At 48.0% G+C, this 18,413-nt stretch overlaps 2 protein-coding genes across 3 annotated transcripts in view; one reads left to right on the top strand and one right to left on the bottom strand.

Moving 5' to 3' along the window:
• The window catches only part of OAZ2 (ornithine decarboxylase antizyme 2), a gene marked incomplete at its 5' end in the record, with an annotated part of 33,331 nt that extends 23,028 nt beyond the window's left edge, over positions 1 to 10,303 (top strand). Inside the window, 5 exon segments of the mRNA XM_080809669.1 lie at positions 6,310 to 6,385; positions 6,387 to 6,467; positions 7,735 to 7,910; positions 8,712 to 8,797; positions 9,052 to 10,303. Of these exon segments, the coding sequence (XP_080665795.1) occupies positions 6,310 to 6,385; positions 6,387 to 6,467; positions 7,735 to 7,910; positions 8,712 to 8,797; positions 9,052 to 9,182 (550 nt within the window). The 3' untranslated portion in view covers positions 9,183 to 10,303.
• A 5,237-nt stretch (positions 10,304 to 15,540) lies between these two features.
• The window catches only part of ZNF609 (zinc finger protein 609), a 215,766-nt gene continuing 212,893 nt past the window's right edge, over positions 15,541 to 18,413 (bottom strand). For both annotated transcript variants that reach the window (XM_080807840.1, XM_080807841.1), the window contains 4 exons: positions 17,387 to 17,562; positions 16,942 to 17,158; positions 16,378 to 16,456; positions 15,541 to 16,078 (listed from right to left, as the gene is read on the bottom strand). In XM_080807840.1, coding sequence (XP_080663966.1) covers positions 16,383 to 16,456; positions 16,942 to 17,158; positions 17,387 to 17,562 — 467 coding nt within the window. In that variant the 3' untranslated portion in view covers positions 15,541 to 16,078; positions 16,378 to 16,382. The remainder of the gene's footprint in view (positions 16,079 to 16,377; positions 16,457 to 16,941; positions 17,159 to 17,386; positions 17,563 to 18,413) is intronic.

Genomic DNA, 18,413 nt, shown 5'->3' with positions numbered 1-18,413 from the left:
CTCTGCACCCAGTGTGGGGCTGGAACTCATGACCCTGAGATCAAGAATCACATCCTGGGACGCCTGGGTGGCTCAGTTGGTTAAGCTCATGATCCCAGCGTCCTGGGATGGAGTCCCACATCGGGCCCCTTGCTCAGCGGGGAGCCTGCTTCTCCCTCTGCCGCTGCCTACCACTCTGCCTGTGCTCGCTCGCTCGCTCTCTCTAACAAATAAATAAATTAAAAAAAAAAAATCACATCCTGTACAACAGCCCACCAGGTGCCCCTGTTCTTTTTTTAATTGAAAAAATAACTGACATGTTGCATTAGTTTCAGGCATACAGCATAGTGTGATTTGGTATTTATGTGCATTACAAAATGGTACCACGTGTCACCATACAAAGTTGTTACAGTATTATTGACTGTGTTGCACATTACATGTCTTATTTTGTGAAAGGAGGATTGTACCTCTTAATCCTCTTCACCTATTTCATCCTCTGGCAACCATCAGTTTGTTCTCTGTATCTGTAAGTCTGTTTCTGTTTTGTTTTGTTCCTTTAGATTCTACACATAAATGAAATCATAAGGTATTGGTTTTTCTCTGACTTGTTTCACTTAGCATAATGCCCTCTAGGTTTATCCATGTTCTCACAAATGGCAAGATTCTTTTTTTTTTTTTTTTTAATGGCCAGGTAGTATACCATTGTATATATATACCACATCCTTATCCGTTCCTATACTGATGGACAGTTAAGTTGCTTCTGTATCTTGGCTGCCATAAATAATGCTGTGATGAACATAAGGGTGTGTATATTTTCTTGAATTAGTGTTTTCATATAAATACCTAGAAGTGGAATTGCTAGAGCGTATGGTAGTTCCTTTTTTAATTGTTTGCGGAAACTCCATACTGTTTCCCACAGTGGCTGCACCAGTTTGTGTTCCCACCAATAGTGCACAAGGGTTCCTTTTTCCCCACATCCTCACCAACACTCCTTCATTCTTTCTTTTTTTTTTTTTTTTTAAAGGCGGGGGTGGGGGGCGAGAAAGGCGGAGGGAGAGAGAGTCTTGGGACCCAGCATCATGACCCTGAGATTATGATGTGAGCCGAAATCAAGAGTTGGCTGCTTAACCGACTGAGCCACCAACTCTTGTTATTTCTTGTCATTTTGATACTAACCATTGTGACAGGTATGAGGTGATGTATCGCTGTGGTTTTGATTTGCATTTCCTTGATGATTGAGTGATGTTGAGCATCTTTTCACATGCCTTTTGGCTATTTATATGTCTTCTCTGACGTATATCATATGACAAATGTCTGTTGACGGGGCGCCTGGGTGGCTCAGTGGGTTAAAGCCTCTGCCTTCAGCTCAGGTCATGATCCCAGGGTCCTGGGATCGAGTCCCACATCGGGCTCTCTGCTCAGCAGTGAGCCTGCTTCCCTTCCTCTCTCTCTGCCTGCCTCTCTGCCCACCTGTGATCTCTGTCTGTCAAATCAAATATAATCTTAAAAAAAAATGTAAAAAAAAATGTCTGTTGAGATCCTCTGCCCATTTCTTTTTTTAAAGATTTATTTATTTATTTTAGAGAGCATGAAAGGGGGTGGGAGCAGAGGGAAGGGGAGAGAAATCCTCGAGTAGGCTTGGTGCTGAGTGCAGAGCCCAGTGCGGGCAGGGCTTGATCCTAGGACCCTGAGATCATGACCTGAGCTGAAATCAGGAGTTGGATGCTCAACCAACTGAGCTACCCAGATGCCCCTCCTCTGCCCATTTTTTAATCAAATTGTTTTTTGAGTTGTATGAATTGTTCATTTTTTGGTTTTTAGATTTTATTTTTTTTAATTAATCTCTGCACCCACCTTGTGGCTTAAACTGAATGACCCCGAGATCAAGAGTCACATGGTCTGCCGACTGAGTCAGCCAGGCACCCTTGTATGAGTTCTTTATGTATTGTGGATATTAATCCCTTATGGATATATCATTTGCAAATATCTTCTTCCATTCATTTGGTTGCCTTTTTGTTCAGTTTCCTTTACAAGCTTTTTAGTTCTGATGGCCCCATTTGTTTTTGGTTTTGTTTTCCTTGCCTAAGGAGAAAGATTTTTTTTTTTAAAAGTGCTAAGACCGATGAAGTGCTTACTGCTATGTTTCCTAGGTGTTGTATGGTTTCAGGTTTTACATTTAAGTCTTTAAAAATTTTTTTTAAAGATTTTTATTTATTTATTTGACAGAGATCACAAGTAGGCAGAGAGGCGGGCAGAGAGAGATGGGGGAGAAGCAGGCTCCCCGCTGAGCAGAGAGCCCGATGCAGGACTTGATCCCAGGACCCTGAGATCATGACCGGAGCCAAACGAAGGGCGAGGCTTAACCCACTGAGCCACCCAGGCACCCTACATTTAAGTCTTTAATCTTGAATTTGGTTTTGTATATGGCATGAGAAAGTGGTTCAGTTTTATTCTTTTGGATATAGCTGTCCAGTGTTTTCATGTAGCTGTCTTTCTCCATTTTATATGCTTGCTTCCTTGCCTCCTTTGTCGTAGATTAATGGAACATAGGTGTATGGGTTTATTTCTGGGCTCTCTGTTATATTCCATTGATCTATGTGTCTGTGCCAATACCGTACTGTTGTGAATACTATAACCTTGTTAGTATATTTTAAAATCTGTAGGGACGCCTGGGTTGCTCAGTCAGTTAAAATCTGAGTGTGTGATACCTTCAGCTTTGTTGTTGTTTCTCAAGATTGCTTTAGCTATTTGGGGTCTTTTGTGGCACCATACAAACTTTAGGATTCTTTGTTCTAGTTCTGTGAAAAATGCCATTGGTGTTTTGGTAGGGATTGCACTGAGTCTTTAGATTGCTTTGGGTAGTACGGACATAACAGTATTCTTCCAGTTCATGTCATGGTATATCTTTGCATTTGTATCTTCAGTTTCTTTCATCAGTGTCTTACAGTTTTCAGAGTACAGGTTTTTTTGTGGGTTTTTTTTACTTCCTTGGTTCAGTGTAGTCCTTTGTGTTCTCTTTCTCTTTTTTAATGGAATTGTAAATGGGATTGTTTTCTTAATTTCTCTTTCTAGTAGTTTGTTATTAGTGTATATAAATGCAACAGATTTCTGTAAATTGGTTTTGTATCCTACAACCTTATTAAGTCAATTTATTCGTAGAGGTTTTTGGTGGAGCTGTTGAGGTTTTCTATATATAGTAGCATGTCATCTACAAATAGTGACAAGCTGCCTTGTATTTATTTTTCTTGCCTGATTACTGTTCATGCCCCTTAATTTCATTAACCACCCCGTTTGTACCCATCTCCCTGTCCTCCTCACTTCAGAAATGACAGGTTTTTTGGAAAGAGAAGCAATTGCCATTCACAGCAAATAATGAAAAGCAGATCCATTATGATGGATGATGAAGATAATTGTTGATTGTGATCTCCAGCCTACTAAGTTTATCCTAAACCCTAGCTTAGGGACCTGAAAGTGGATCCCAGGGTGGGGACGCAAAACACCCTCAAGCCTCAGTCATGCACTTGCTCTTGTGCAGACTTTGTTGGGGAGGAGGAGGAATTTCCGGGATCCTTGTGAATAAGAGTGGGAAAGCAAATGATTTGTTACCATGGAATAAACTTCTTAAATTCACTTCTAGAGGAGAGAGCACATGGGTTAGTGCTGGACACAGGGCAGGCCCTAGAGATTATTTCTAGGAAGACAAAGGGGATTCTGGATCTTAAAAAAAATCCACCTTACTCTTATCTTTCCAGTAGTTTGGCCTCATTGCTTCCTATTTGCAAGGAAAAATTAGCTCAGAATGAAGATGGTGATTGGAATGCCCATCAGGTTAAATGTAGCTCTCTCATCCAAAGACCAGGGAGGAATAATTTCCTTGGAAGCAGGAGTCTGAGGTTAGCACAAGAATTCTAGAATTGCAGGAGCCTGGGGATCTGGTTTGGGAACCCATGCAGTTTGGTATACAAGGCTGTATTTCATCTGTCTACCCCAGAGGAGAGGTCTGCCTAGTTCTTGGGTAGCTCCATTGACCAATACATTGCAAGCCAGCTTTCTTCAGTGGCCCAACCTTCCTGGTGTTTCTGCAAGAACCTCAACAGAGGCCCAAAGTGCTCACTAGGGAATGGAAACAGAACCATATATCTGTTCGGGTTGTATATACCTTTGCTTAGGGAAGTCCCCCTTTTTCTTAATTTTTCCTGGCCTGGCCACTATTCTGTCCCCTAACACATTAGAACACGGAGATGATAATAGTTTATTGTCCCTGGTAGCAAATAAGTCCCTCCTTGAAAACAGCGTAGTCCTCAGTCATGCCCCTTTTGCTGATTTGTGTTGGCGAGGCTAGAGCGGGGGAGATGAGGATGGCCTGAGGCTTTCCAGAGGAGGCAGAAGGCGGTGCGTGCGTATTGCCGCTGGTATTGATGCTGCGCGCAGCCAGGCCTCTGACGGTGCCCTGGAAACTCTCATCTCCCAGTGAAATTTCTTTCTTTCTTTTTTTTTTTTAAAGGACTTATTTTATTTATTTGAGAGAGAGAGAGAGAGAGAGAGTGTGTGTGTGTGTGCGTGCGTGCGTGTGCGCGCGCGCGTGCATGAGCATGAGCTGGGGAAAGGGGTAGAGGGAGAGTGTCTCGGCAGACTCCCTGCTGAGTATGGAACCTGACATGGGGCTTGAGCTCAGGATCCTGAGATCATGACCTAAGGTGAAATCAAGAATCAGATGCTTAACCGACTGATCGACCCAGGCACCCTGCAATGAAATTTCTAAGTGTAATTTCAGGCCCCTGGTTGAAATCCAGAGAAAGAGGAGCCGAGCTAGAGCAGTGATGGGTTTGGACTTCCGTCTCAGCTGGAATGCTGACACAGGTCTCTTAGTACTGAGGATCTTAGCTGGATGCCCCTTTGGTTATTGTACCATTGCCATGTTAAGTGTGAGTTCAGTTTTATCACTCTGAGCCCAAGTGAAGAACTCAAATCTGGCACACCATGCCACATAAAGAGTGTGAAGAATGGTGACTTGCATTGTAATACAGCTAGCTCTCAGGGGAAAAAAAAAAAAAAGCCGTGACTTATGTCATTTGCTCATTTCTGTGGTGTAAATATTTCTCCTATGGCCCATTTAAGCTACCAATGTGACATTAAACACAGGAAGATAAGGGCAGAGTCGTGGGAGAGGGCTCTAGCATGTCCCTATACTGTCCTTCCATATATTATCCATGGCATTCCAGCTGCCTGGAGGCTGGGGTGTTGGGGTCATGGGACAGGCCTGTTGCTGACTCGTGGTGTACGTGCACAGACCGCCTACTTCTTTCCCTGCTTCACTTGCTGTTGGTCTCTGAGGTGGCCTACAGCTCAGCCTAGTGAACAGCTCAGTCAGATTCAGAGGCGGCAGTGGAGCAGATTTGGAGCCCTATTTGGTCCACCTGAAAATCATGGTGGCAGTAAGGGCACACACCTGGAGATGACAAGAAGCTCCTTTAGGAGCTTTTCACCCTCTGTAATCCATCTGATTATTGGCTTCCTTACTTAGTTCCCAGCAAATATTCCTTCTCCGTGATACACATGCGCCTGATGTCTGTTCTCAGCACATCAGTATTACCTAAACTCCCGTGCCCAGGTCAGATTCTCGCAAAGAAGGGCAAGGAAGCCTGACATTTGCTGGCATACCAGGGACAAACTCAGACCATAATACTCTGTTCCATAGTGTATCTCTTCTCTGAGAGCCAAATCCCAGGATTTAATTCAGTTCTTGACCCTGGAGAGATTTGGGTTATGGATTTCTTGTCTAGGTCTTTTGTTTAGATTGGGGAGGAAGCCATGATTGGAAAAATGGCCTTGGGAGTTCCTCAGGGACATGGTACCCAGCCCATGTGATCTCTTGAGGCCCATATGCCTCTCCAGCTGGAAGGGACTGTGTAGGTTTTGAGATTGCTGCATAGTTTGTTGAAGTACTGTTAGAATAAGGAGGGGACTGGGGGACAGGGTGCTAAAGCCTTGAAGGCAAGCCAGGATCTGGTTCCTCTCAGGGTTTGCCAGTGTCACAGAGATTTGTTTGAGGTCAAGCAGGTGCTGCTCTGGTCAGATGTGTCCAGCTGGACTCCCTCTGCTCTCTGCAGGATGGTGGGTGTGCTTGAAGGGCACAGAAGTAGGTCTGGAAGTTGAAGCCAAAAGGATGGGTGGACAGTGGTGTAGCTTTAGAGCATTTGTTTTGGGAGAGCCAGGGCAGAGGTTGGAGTGCGGTGTTGTGTTAAATTTGTGTGTGTGTGTGTGTGTGTGTGTGTGTGTTAAATTTTTAAGTCTTGGTGTTTACTATCTCACCTTCTCTGTCTTTTGCAGTAGTATTTTGCCTTTGAGTAACTGTCCCCAGCTCCAGTGCTGCAGGCACATTGTTCCGGGGCCTCTGTGGTGCTCCTGATGCCCCTCACCCACTGTCGAAGATCCCCGGTGGGCGAGGGGGCGGCAGGGATCCTTCTCTCTCAGCTCTAATATATAAGGTAAGGAGGACTGTGGGGTGGAAGGCCTGGAGCAGAGCTGAGGGTCCACTCAGCAGCCGCTTAATAAGGGCAATAATTGCCTTCTTGAGTCTTCTCTTAGGCCAGGCCAGTAGGGGAATCGGGAAGGACTCTTTGAACTGAGGCTGCTCTGTGGCTTTTGGGGAGTACTGGGAACAGGAGATCAGCATTAAGCTAACTCTGCCATCTTCTTAGCTTGGTGGTCAGCACTTCAGTGCTGGTTCAGGGTCCTGAGTGGGAAGGAGAATGATGAATGGGAGGGTTGCAAGAACACTTTTTGGTGTGACTCTTCATTTTCTCTTGAGAAGTACCAAGGGCCAGGAGGAGCAGTTTTCCATGACTGTTAGACATTCTGATTTCCATCCCTTAATGGCCTGGTTGGGGGCAGGCTGGGTAGTGTAGTGGGGGTGCGGGGCTGGAGAAGGGGCTTTGCATCTCCATCATCTGTCATCCAGGAGGCATAGGCTACATCCCAGGAGCTTTAGAGAATGCTAGCCATCTGCCCTAGGAATGATCTGGGCTGGGGCAGCCAGTCGTTTGCTGCCCTTTAATCTCCTGTGAGGCCCAGAAGTTGGTTTAGCTTATCCCCAAGATTGGGGAGCAGGGTACCACCCAAGGGTGGCAGGCTGGCTGAGGTTTGGTCTCTTGATGTTGTGCCCAGGGGAGACAACATGGACCTGTAGTCTACCTGGAAGGAGGCTTTGGTTGAGCTGGGCCCTAGCCAAGCCCTCACATATATCCTCATTTGTTTCTAATGCTTCTCTTTCAGAGAGAGAAGGGAAAGAATTTGGTGTTTGGGGGACACACATGGGTTTAGAGTCAGGGAGACCTGGTTTGAATCTCAGCTCTGCCATTTACTAGCTACGGAGCCTTGGGACAGTTGCTTAATTGTTCTGGGCCCCTAGTGCCTTAGACTTAAAATGGGGGTATTAGTAACTACCTCAGATGCTTCTGCTGGTGACTGAAAACTGGGAAAGCACCTTGCTCAGTACTTGGCATCTAGTGGACACTTGGTAAATATTTCCCTTCCCATCATGCTGACTTGTAGCTGTCATCAGCTTGTCTTTGTGCCTGATGAGTGACGGATGGCTTCATTTAGCCAGCATGCGGCTCTACATTTTCAGTGTGTCCTTTGTCCCATACTGCCCTGAGACTGGCCCCAGAGGACTCCCAGGATCACCTAGGTTAGGCAGCCTGTGATGTGGCCAGAGCAGTAGTGACCCGGTCCTCTGACCTGATCTCCTCCCAGGACGAGAAGCTCACTGTGACCCAGGACCTCCCTGTGAATGATGGAAAACCTCACATTGTCCACTTCCAGTATGAGGTCACCGAGGTGAAAGTCTCTTCCTGGGATGCAGTCCTGTCCAGCCAGAGCCTGTTTGTAGAAATCCCAGATGGATTATTAGCTGATGGGAGCAAAGAAGGGTAAGGAGCAGGTGCTGGGGAATGGGGAGGAGGGCCCATTCCAGAGAAGGGCATATGCTTGTTGGGGCCAACATATGAACAGAGTGTCTGCCTTCTTCCCTAGCTCTAGGTTTCCCAAGTAGATACCAATTTGTGACAGTTTATTTTTAGCCAGTAAAACAGGCCTGCCGTAGGTTATAATTAAAGGAGATCATTATCACATTAACCAAATCCCTGTCATTTAATCAACCCATGGTTCACTCTTCTCAGCAGACAGTAAATCCCCCCTTGAGCTGCCATACAATGATGCGATTCAGAAGGGCAGGAAGCTCTGAGCTACAGTGGGATTTCATTGGATTGGGCAAGGCCCTCCAAGGCAGCCAAGTATGTAAGGAGTAGTCCTCAAGGCAGAGTTCTCTTGAGTTGCCCCTTTCTTCTGAGGAGATCCTTTAAGGCAGTGTCCGGGCCCAGAGTCTGTGCCAGTGGCCGTGGTCATCAAATTGGGCAATTTTGGAAGACCCCTGAAGAACCAGGTTCTCTTCCCAGGCCCCATATGATCCTGTGAACTGCATTAGTGGAGCTGGTTCATACTAATTTCAGATGAAGAACCCTTATTCCAGGAAGAGAGAGCTCAGTAACATTTTTCTTTGGGATCATGGCTTTTTTCTGAACTCAGGGCTCTTGAAATGGGAATCTTCTCCCTGGAGGTTTCCTATTTATACCACTGGCTGTAAGCCTCAGAGAAGGCTTTTTTGACTGAGGGTGGGAGGGAAGTCTAGAGAGGTGGTAATGGGCCTGAGTGGTTTTCTTTGCTTCTGGCAGATTGTTAGCACTGCTAGAGTTTGCTGAAGAGAAGATGAAAGTGAACTACGTCTTCATCTGCTTCAGGAAGGGCCGGGAAGACAGAGGTGAGGAATCAAAGTAGCCTGAAACCTACTGCCCAGACAGTGGGGAAGTAGTGAGGGGAAAAGGGGCCCCCTATTCAGTGAAGTAGGGCTTTTGAGTTTGCCATATAAACCCTGGGAAGTCATAGGGGTGGGAGTGCCTGAAGGGTCTTTAGTAAAGGCATAGTACTTATTTATTCAATCTTTGTTTTTTGTTTTCCCTTGATTTGAACCTGCCCTTGTGTTTCTTATCAGAATCCTTTTTACACTCTCTGCAGCTCCACTCCTGAAGACCTTCAGCTTCTTGGGCTTTGAGATTGTGCGTCCAGGCCATCCCTGTGTTCCCTCTCGGCCAGATGTGATGTTCATGGTTTACCCCCTGGACCAGAACTTGTCTGATGAGGACTAATGGTCATAGAGGATGCTTTGCCCAAGAGCCACAGTGGGGGAAGAGGGGAAGTTAGGCAGCCCTGGGACAGAGGAGGGGGCTCCTTGCTGTGTAGGGAAGGACGCTGAGGGGCTCAGGGTGAGGGTTGCCTATTGTGTTCTCGGAGTTGACTCGTTGAAATTGTTTTCCATAAAGAACAGTATAAACATATTATTCACATGTAATCACCATAGTAAATGAAGATGTTTATGAACTGGCATTAGAAGCTTTTTAAACTGCGCTGTGTGATGTGCTCTATCTAGCCTAGGGGAGGACATTGCCTAGAGGGGGAGGGACTGTCTGGGTCCAGGGGCCAGGCCTGGAGGGCTGGTGGGCAGCACCGTCAGGCTTAGGTTCCCCTGCTGTTGGGCTTGCTTTTTTGGTTTTTAAGACTTGTGTATTTTCTTTCCTTGCTTCCTTTCAACCCAGACACTCCTGAGTATAGGCTTTTTGGCCCCTGGGCGGTGTCCTTGTTTTTCGACACTCCACCTGGGCTCCTCTGTGTGCATTTGTGTCTGGCCTGGAGAAACCAGGTCTGACCCCCTCCTTCTTTACAGCTTAGTGTTTTTCTGGCATTTGGTTAAGCTGGCTTAATCTGTTTAATGTTATCAGTGCATTTTAAATGGGGGCATTGAAGTTCACTCCCACCACCAGGGCTTTCTTTGGGGTGCCTGGGCCTTAAAAACACTAGCCAAACTCCCAATTCTCAAATCACAGCCAGTTCTTGTTCCTGGCTGCAGGCCCAGGCCCCAGGGTGTCTCCTTCCTAGGGTCACAAAGAGCAGAGAGGAAGAGGAATAGCAACTCAGGGCCTGGGGGTCGTGTGGGAATCTGTTCTTAGGGACTGGATGCCTCTGCCTGGCTGAGTATAGTGCTGACTGCCCCTCCTCTCTTTCTCAACAGGTTCTGAGTAGGGCCTGAGCCCCTGCCCCATAAGGCTTAGGGGTGGGAATGAGGGTGTAGAAGTGGCCTGCCCTTTTCTGTTTTCACTGAACAGCTTGTTCTAAGGGGGGAGGAAGGGGAAGAGATCTAGATTGGGTGAGAGGGGGGTGGGGGTGTCAGGGAGGCAAGTGTGTTGTGTTACTGTGTCAATAAACTGATTTAAAGTTGTGGTTGGTCTGTTTTTTATTCCTGTACCAGGACCAGCTTTCTACCACTCTTCTTTTGAGTCTAGAGCCTAAGGTAGCAGGGTGTGATATGCGCTTCTCAGGACAAAAGCTGCGTTGCGACAGGACAGACAAACCGGCCGAAGCCTCTGGGGCCACATTACACTGCAAAATATGGTTGCTAGGAGTCTGGGACAAACTGCCAGTAACCCCTGGAGAGGTATGTACACATCAGCTTCGTCCAAAATAGAGCCTGTCCCCAGGATCCAAGCTGTTCGCAGTTTTTCCTTTTGTACAGAAGGCTGGGTCCTGAAACAGAGTTGACTTTTGCATGGAGCTGCCTGACATTCTTATTCCTGGAGGTGTCTGAAGGAAACAGCACACACCTTCCCTAGGATGGTGTGGTTGCCATTCCCCTTGTACCACCAGGCTGACTGATAAGCTTCCAGTGGCCCTGTAGGGAGCTAGGATTATTATTATTTTTTTAGACTAGGCTCCACACCCAACATGGGGCTTGAACTCACAACCCTGAGATCAAGAACTGCATGTTGGGTCATGCTTGGGTCAGCCAGATGCCCCTTAAATTCTCCTTTTTAACTTCTTAGGTGCTTACAGTAGCATTTCCCCCCTTTTGCTTCTGTTTTCCCAAGTGCTGGGCAGGTTCTTCTTCTATAGCTTTGGAATGATCCACTGTTGAGCTGTGGCTGTCCTTAGTTTTTCTGAGTCTTTAGTCCATTTTCACAGTATCCTGTGTGGAGCTTACTTGCGTTTTCACACTGGGCCATGTTACTAAAAATGAGTGTAACACCTCCACCTTCCACAATATTAGAAGGTCTGGACCTAAACATTCAGCTGGAACAGGAAGGACTCAAAGATGTCCTTCACTGAGGAGAGAATCCCTACAGGCAGCATAAAGGCAGGGACTAGAAAATGGTCACTACTGTGAGACACCTACAGTAGAGGTCCACGTGAATGTGGACAATGGCCAAGTTAATGCAGACAGTGTAGGATCATAAACTCAAGCCCAGAGAATCTACGAGACTGGGATAAAGAACCAAGACAAAAGGCAGCCCTTTACTAGTCCTTCATTCAAATAAGTAGAGGGGAAAGGAAACATGCCTGAGTTTCTGCTGCCATCTGCTGGTAGATCCCCTTCGATACAACTAGAGGTAGAAGGACAGAATTGGAAAACCAGGTGCTCTGTTAAGATTTCCCTTTGGAAAAAAGAAATTTTGCCAGATAAGACCACCAGCAGGAAAGAAATCTGGTACCCAAAAGTTGCACTCAAATTAAAAAGGTAACTTGGTATATTTTGAGGGGTTGATGGATAAGGAGGATACGTGAAAGGCAAACTAAGTCTAAATTTAAGAACAGGGACATTAAAAACTTTATTTAATAAATACAACAAATAATTTAAAAATATACTTCAATTCCAAAGCCAATTAAGAAAAGGAAGTAGAGAAAGGGGGGAAAAAAGGGGGAGCAGATCAGAGGAAAAAGAGAAAGTTCAAGAGACAGAACAGTGGTTTGGTTGGGCCGTGTGTCAGAATGTACTACCCTTTAAAATTCTGATCAAATGCTCTTGACTCCTAAACCCTTAGCCCTTGTTCTGATGGGGTAGCCACAGGAGTCTACCAGCCAGGAATGATTCTCTGGGTTCTGGATCAGAGCACTCTGGAGGCTGGAATCGGCAGGGGGAATGTTAGGGGGCAGTTGGTTGCTTACTCCTAAAAACCATCTGTTCTAACCCCCCAGGCAGGTTTAAGTAGTGCAAACTCTTAAGGGGAGAGCTCCTAGCTGCATAGTTTCACAAGTGAGTGTCCAAAGCCCGGGCCTTCAGGAGCCAGGGCCCAGGGTACCGAGGGGTCCGAAGCCACTTTGGTGAATTGGATCGAAGGGGGAAGACAGGAGAGACCAGGGCAGAGGAGCAAGCCCCTGGCTAAGCCAGTGGCCGAGACGGAAAACACTGCTGGGCAAGAAAGGGCTGCAGGGCAGGTAGTCTGGACACTGGATTCAACAGTTTGCCATCAGCCAGGGAAGGTGGAGCTGAGGATGCATATGGAGCAGAACCAGGAAGATCAGGAAAACTGAGGGAAAACAGAAGAGTGGGGAGGAAGGAGGAGGCAGCTCAGCAGCAAACTCCAGGAGAAATAACCAGCAGCCCTCACAGATTTGTGATTGTCTCTTAAAAAGATTTATTTTCTCTTCTTGCCTGAATGTACAAAGGCAAAAAGAGTACAGTTTGTATATATATATATTTATATATATATATATATAAAAAACAAGGAACTTGGTAATGTACACTTTACAGAAGGGAAGAATCAGGAAGACTGAAATTAAATCCAACAGAGCAACGCCAATGGAACAAAAGCTATGAACAGCAACACTGCCCCTCCAGCCCGGGCCTCCAGCTCGCCCCAACCTGCTCCCAATTGGGGGGGCTGAGCACCAAGGCAAGCGGGTGGGCTGGGGCAAGAGGGGCTGGGGGCGGGGCCTGGGAGGGGCTTGATCCCAGGAGGGGCCCATGGCAGAGGATCATCGGAAAGCTTCCTGGGATGCCCTAGTAGTAAAACAAATGACAAAGGCCCAGAATTAAGGGGCCAACTAGCTGCCCAGCTGAATCACAGGGGCAGGAGAGTAGACACTGGGATGGTGACAGAGTACACAATATAATAAGCGACAGGGGTGACCTCAAAGTCCGCGTACAGTAACTCTAGCCCTTCTACAGTCTCACCCTCCCAACCCCCAAGCCACATCCTCTCACCCTCGCCTTGGAGCCTGGAGAGAAGATTCAAGAATCACCATTTCATTTCATGGGGTGCCCTCTTAACCCTTCTGCATGTGGTCTTTTGACCTGGAGACGTGTGGAAGGGATGAGGTAAGAGAAGGGAGCTTCATACATGTATACATACATGTACAGGCAGGGAAGGGGGATGAAGGAAACAGCACACCTTAAATGAGGAAGGAGATGTGAGCCCTGAAGAGCAGCTCTCCAAGCCATGACTGTCCCAGCTGGGGGTGAGGCTCCTGCCTTCTAGCTTCTCGGGTGGAGCCCTGACAAATGAGGTCTTGGAAGAGGCCTGGGCAGGGGTGGCTCACAGTGAGCCTTGGTCTGGGTGTCCTGGCTCTTAACAGCACACTTTGCCAGCCTTTGCTCATGGGGCGGGGTCAGGGGATCCTTGCTGAGGGTCTCATCTCTCTGAACAGGTCACAGGTACCCCCACCCACAGGCCGCCTCCCCATACAGAGCGGCTGGAGGTAGACAGCAGGTCCCTCCCCAGCACTGGGCAAGGATCTGTTTCCTCTGCTGCTGTTTCGGGTTGTTTCAGGGAGGGAAGACTGGACCTGGTGAGGAGAGGGGCCTGGGGAAAAGGCAGTGCTATTCTGCCATTGTTGCTCCCACCTGCTCTTCTGGGCAGCTCAGCTCCTACTCTTCTCCAGAGGCTTGATACAAGGATCAGAGAGCCAAAGTGTTTTTTAAGGAAAAGGAAAAGCTGTCCCCTTCTGTAGAACCCAAGACTGCCCTGCTAATACAGAAGTTCCTCTTCTCTGTTATAGAACAAAGTGGAAAGGGCAGGAATGTGGGGCCAGGCCTGCCCAACGGGAAAGAAAATTACTCCCAACAGTTTCTTTACAATATGTACAGAGCACGCTGTAAGCCAGCGCCACAGATACAAAACACACAATATTTAAAAACAAACAGGAACAGGGATGGGCACTTGGCTCCACCCCACAGGAGCCTGGCAGGGCAGCATCAGGCTGAAATTCAGAGTCATCCTCCTGGTGGGGTTGACTCAGATTAGGTGGGGTGAAGGCGTCCAAAAAAACTACTTCCATGGATAAAAGGGAAGTCAGTGCCCCAGTGCCCGGAGCACTGCCCTCCAGGTGAGCAAAAGGCAGAGGGAATGATGGGGGCGAGGGAGGCTGCTTAGGGACCTGCTAAGTAAGTGGTCTAAAACAGTAGGTTTTGGGAGAGGGCTCAGAACCCAACTTGAACAAAAACAATGACATGAAAACCCAGAGGAAAGGTCTATAGGTCAGAGGGGCTCCTCTTAAGCAAATGACCCCAAGCCATTCAGAGTAGGACTCTGGGGTTCTTGGCAAGCAGCCTCTGCCAGGCATTGTGCTTACTGTCCTCTACCTCCCTGCCCCAAATGGAGTCAGAGCCAAGTCCTTGCTCTTAAAGGGTCGCTTTGGCACTCTGGTCACAAATACCCCTCTCAAGCCTAGGCTGGTGTGTGTCAGTTTTCTCAATCCAGAAGATCAAGGCAAGATAGCCAGTGGGAACAAAGGGATGATACCTCAAAAGCAAAATAAGAACTAAAGCTTCCCCTAGGCTGGGGAAGAAGCGACTCCCATACAGCTGCCACATCCTCATCCCTTTCCCAGGGCAGAGAGCATAAAGCCGGACTGGGAGACTGCACTTCCGAGGGAAGCAGAGAAATGTCCGCTGCCTCATAGCACAGCTCCACTGAGTACACTCTGTGGTTCTGAGGAGTAATGGCTTGGATGTGTTATCCCAGGGTGTAAGGAACACCTACCTTCCCACGGCCAGTGGCCCCTAAAACAAAAACATGTGTTACAAAGAAACACAGCTTATATTGGCACACACAGGGTTATAGACTGAGCTATATAAAAGTAGTGTACTTGTATGCAGAGCAATTGGGCTGTATATATTTGGGGCCCTAAATGAGGATACTCAGGTGGCTGAATGGACAGGACATCTCTAAGAACTCCTGGGTGCTCCCAGGGCCTGCCTCCTGGGCCTTGCCCTAAGGTGACCTGGCAGACTCCAAAGCTCCCCATGCTGGGGGGAATACTATTTCACCTGCCAGAGTCTTAAGAGCCAAGCATTGGAAAAGAAAAGGAGCGATCAGCATGGGGATCCCCCTGGGAAAGGCACCAAGGGGTCAGGAGGAAAGAGAGACAAGGGCAAGGAGTTGGGGGCTAGGAAGCAGCAGGACTTCGTGGGGATGCAGGTTCTGTTTCACAGACTCCATTCATGCTCCAGCTCCAGCTTACTCCCAGTCTCCCTGGGGAGCCCTGTGCTGGTGTTGGGACCCCGGCCCTCTGCCTGACAGGCAACCCAAGGCCACGGTGGGGCAAACGCCTTGGTCTTCCTTTCCAGGCTAGGCTCTGAGCATTTATATGTGCTCACGTGAGAGGGCAGAAGTCTTCGTGTTTGAAGACCTTGTTTTCACAAGTACAGAGAAAACAGCCCCCAATTTCTTTCCTGAGATTCTAATTCCTCCACATGCTGCCAGTTCCCAGGGCCCAAACTGCTGGGGAGATGCAGGAATCTGGTGATTGTGGTAATGACGGTAAGAGGGGTATGGCTGCTGTGCTGTCTTCAGACCTTACCCAGTGCTTGGGAGTCCCTCCCTGGGGGTGAGGGTGAGGGTGTTGGCACTGCTCCGGCAGCTGACCAGGGTCTTGGGGGAACAGAGCAGTGACTTCTCTGGGCTGAGGCCATGTTCCCCTGGTTCCTCCCCGTGCCTTCATCTCCACATGGGCCACAATAGTCACGACCGTGGCCGAGAGAATAAATATTTTTGCTAAGTACCAGCTCTCCAGCTCCTGAGGAAGAGGGAGGGTCGGGGAGTCCGGGGATCTGGTGGAGGTGAGATAGCCAAGGGTCTGCCTTCGGTCATGGTAGCAACGGCAAACAGGATGACCAACACCATTTAACTGATGTCTGAATGGCACCTCCGGCACCTCCTTGGGTGAGCCAGTCCGGGCCCGTGAAGCTGACTTTATCCGGGCACTTGGTGTTCTGTAAGGGAAACATGGACAGATAACCAGGCACTCAGCCTGCTGGTATAATAACCACCAGGTGGCGCTCCAACAAAACGAACTGCAGGGGAGGCCAGTCCTTGGGGACACTGGTGTTGGGCAGCTCTTGTTGGATGTACGCAGCTTAACCAGAGACTGGGAGACCCTTACGAGAGGCTTGGCCAAGGTTCCACCATTTCCAGACCACTGACCCCCACACCTAGTCTCCATAAGGGTTCTGTGATCCAGGTATCAACTCTCCCTGCTCTATGTGTTGTCCCAAATTAAACAGTGACTTACCATTCTCACCTCCGAGGGGGTGGGTAGAGTGAGGGAGTTGAGCCTTGCTGGCTGGCAACAATGGCTGTAGAAGAAAGCCCTGAGTGAGAAGGAGGACATGTTTAGTGTAGTGTAACACTCCCAAAACCCTCCGATTAAACACTTTTTCTTTCTCAGCTTGGTGTGGATAACAGGAATTTGTCAAATTCCTGGCTTCCCTGAGTTTTGGGGTGCTGACAGAAAAAAAAAAAATCTGGTACTTGGCCAGATATAGTGGCTGCGGACGCATATATAGCAAGGCTCTGTTTTTCAGCTGCTTGTTTCTCTTTGGCTATGGAATACCTGGTCCTTATTCTTCTGAGTATCAAAGCCAATTTTCTAGAGGAGTTTGAGAGTCCCTAAGCTCCGGGAGAGGAAATAAATGTCCTATGCTTTAATGACTACCTGTAGGGGGCTAAGATCCGGACAGATTAGAAGCTCAAGAAGAAAAAATTAAAAAGGATTCTTGCTGGGGGTCCCTTGATGTGGGCAATACTACTAGGCTACTGGGACGAAGTCAAAAAGAATTAGGGGAAGGAGGTTTACCTGCTGCGTAGGGTAAGTTGTACTGTGCTGGGAGCAACGAGTAGCCCAGATGGTGGTGGTGGTGGTGTGTGGACATCAGGCGCTGAGAAGGGGAGGTGCGGGGCCGGTCCACACTCCTTTCAGCCCCGCCTGCTCCCCCGACGCTGCTACAGCTGCCACCCCCCCCAACCACCCCACAACCTCCCCGATCTCTCTCCTGAGACGTTTTATCAGTTATCTGGAAAAAAAGCAGATACGAAAGCACTACTGTGAGACACACACACACAAGATGCTCCAAGTCCACATTAGGACTCCTTATAAACACAGGGCACCTGAGAATTGTGGAGATGCCTGGTAAAGCCAATGCCAAGTCAGTTAGGCTGCACTGTAGTTAAGACCTGAACTTGCCTGCCCACCTTCTTCCAGACCCTGGATCTGGGTTTTGTTAGCAGCCAGTGCCACTTACCGTGGGAGACTTGCTCTTGTAGTGACTGGCATGCTGCTGCAAGATGTCCAGAGCTTTGGACTCCGAGCTGGATTTACAACTGACACTGGGGCTGGCTCGCGCCTTGTCGGCATCTTCACCCCCTGAGACCTTGCTGCCGTATGGGGAGAAAGAGTAGCTGGAAGGTAGGTAGGAACCTGGGGAAGGAGAAGTAAAATGGTCAGAGATGTGAGAAGCAGATGAAACTGTGTTTTAGGGACTGCGGTTAGGTGGGCATCAGCTTTCTTAGGCACAAGCGGAGGTGCTTCCAACCATGGTGTCTTCAGGCTGAAACTATTAGTGTGTCCTTTCTTTACTGAGCTGTAGACTGAGCTGTAGAGGCACACAAGCTAAGGGATATTATGAACATGGGCCTCAGCTTCTGGGGAATCAACTACCCTAGAGCCTCAGCCTCAGAGATTCACCATGGAGAGGCTAAATTATGGTGAAGTGGAAAGGTCAGAGGATTTGGAGTCAGATGACCTTGGGATCAAATCTACCTCTCGAGATTACCAGCTGGTTAGCCTTAAGTAAAGTAACACCCCTTCCGAGCTTCAGTTTCTTTCCCATCAGCAGGAAGATACTAATGCTATTCCATAGGGAAGATTAAATGAGATCGTGTACACAAGTCACTGAGTAGTGTCTGGCCCACAGCAGGCACTCGCCAAGGTGTTATTTTTATGTGGATGGATGGAGTCACAGAGAGGAAGGAACACCACAGGCTGAGACAATTTCCTATCTCTGTTTGAAAAGTTTACTTGTGCTATTTAGAATCTGCCTTACAGTGTTCGACCAGGATATCAAGACTAGGCTGTTCTCTCATAGGGAGGGGGGAGCTCTGGGGAGTGAAAAGAATGCCCTTCTGCCCCAGAAGCATCCCACATGATGCTTCAGACAACAGAAAGCAGTGAGTACAGTTGAACAGGAGCACTATCTTGTAACGAGTTAAAAACCACCTATGTCCCTACTTTGTGCCCCTCCCCAAGAATTCAGGGATAGCAGTGTCAAG

The sequence above is a fragment of the Martes martes genome (genome assembly GCF_963455335.1).
Source record: "Martes martes genome assembly, chromosome: 7".
Classification (NCBI taxonomy): domain Eukaryota; kingdom Metazoa; phylum Chordata; class Mammalia; order Carnivora; family Mustelidae; genus Martes; species Martes martes.
The sequence above is the reverse complement of the archived record's forward strand: the minus strand, read 5'-3'. Positions and strand labels throughout refer to the sequence as shown.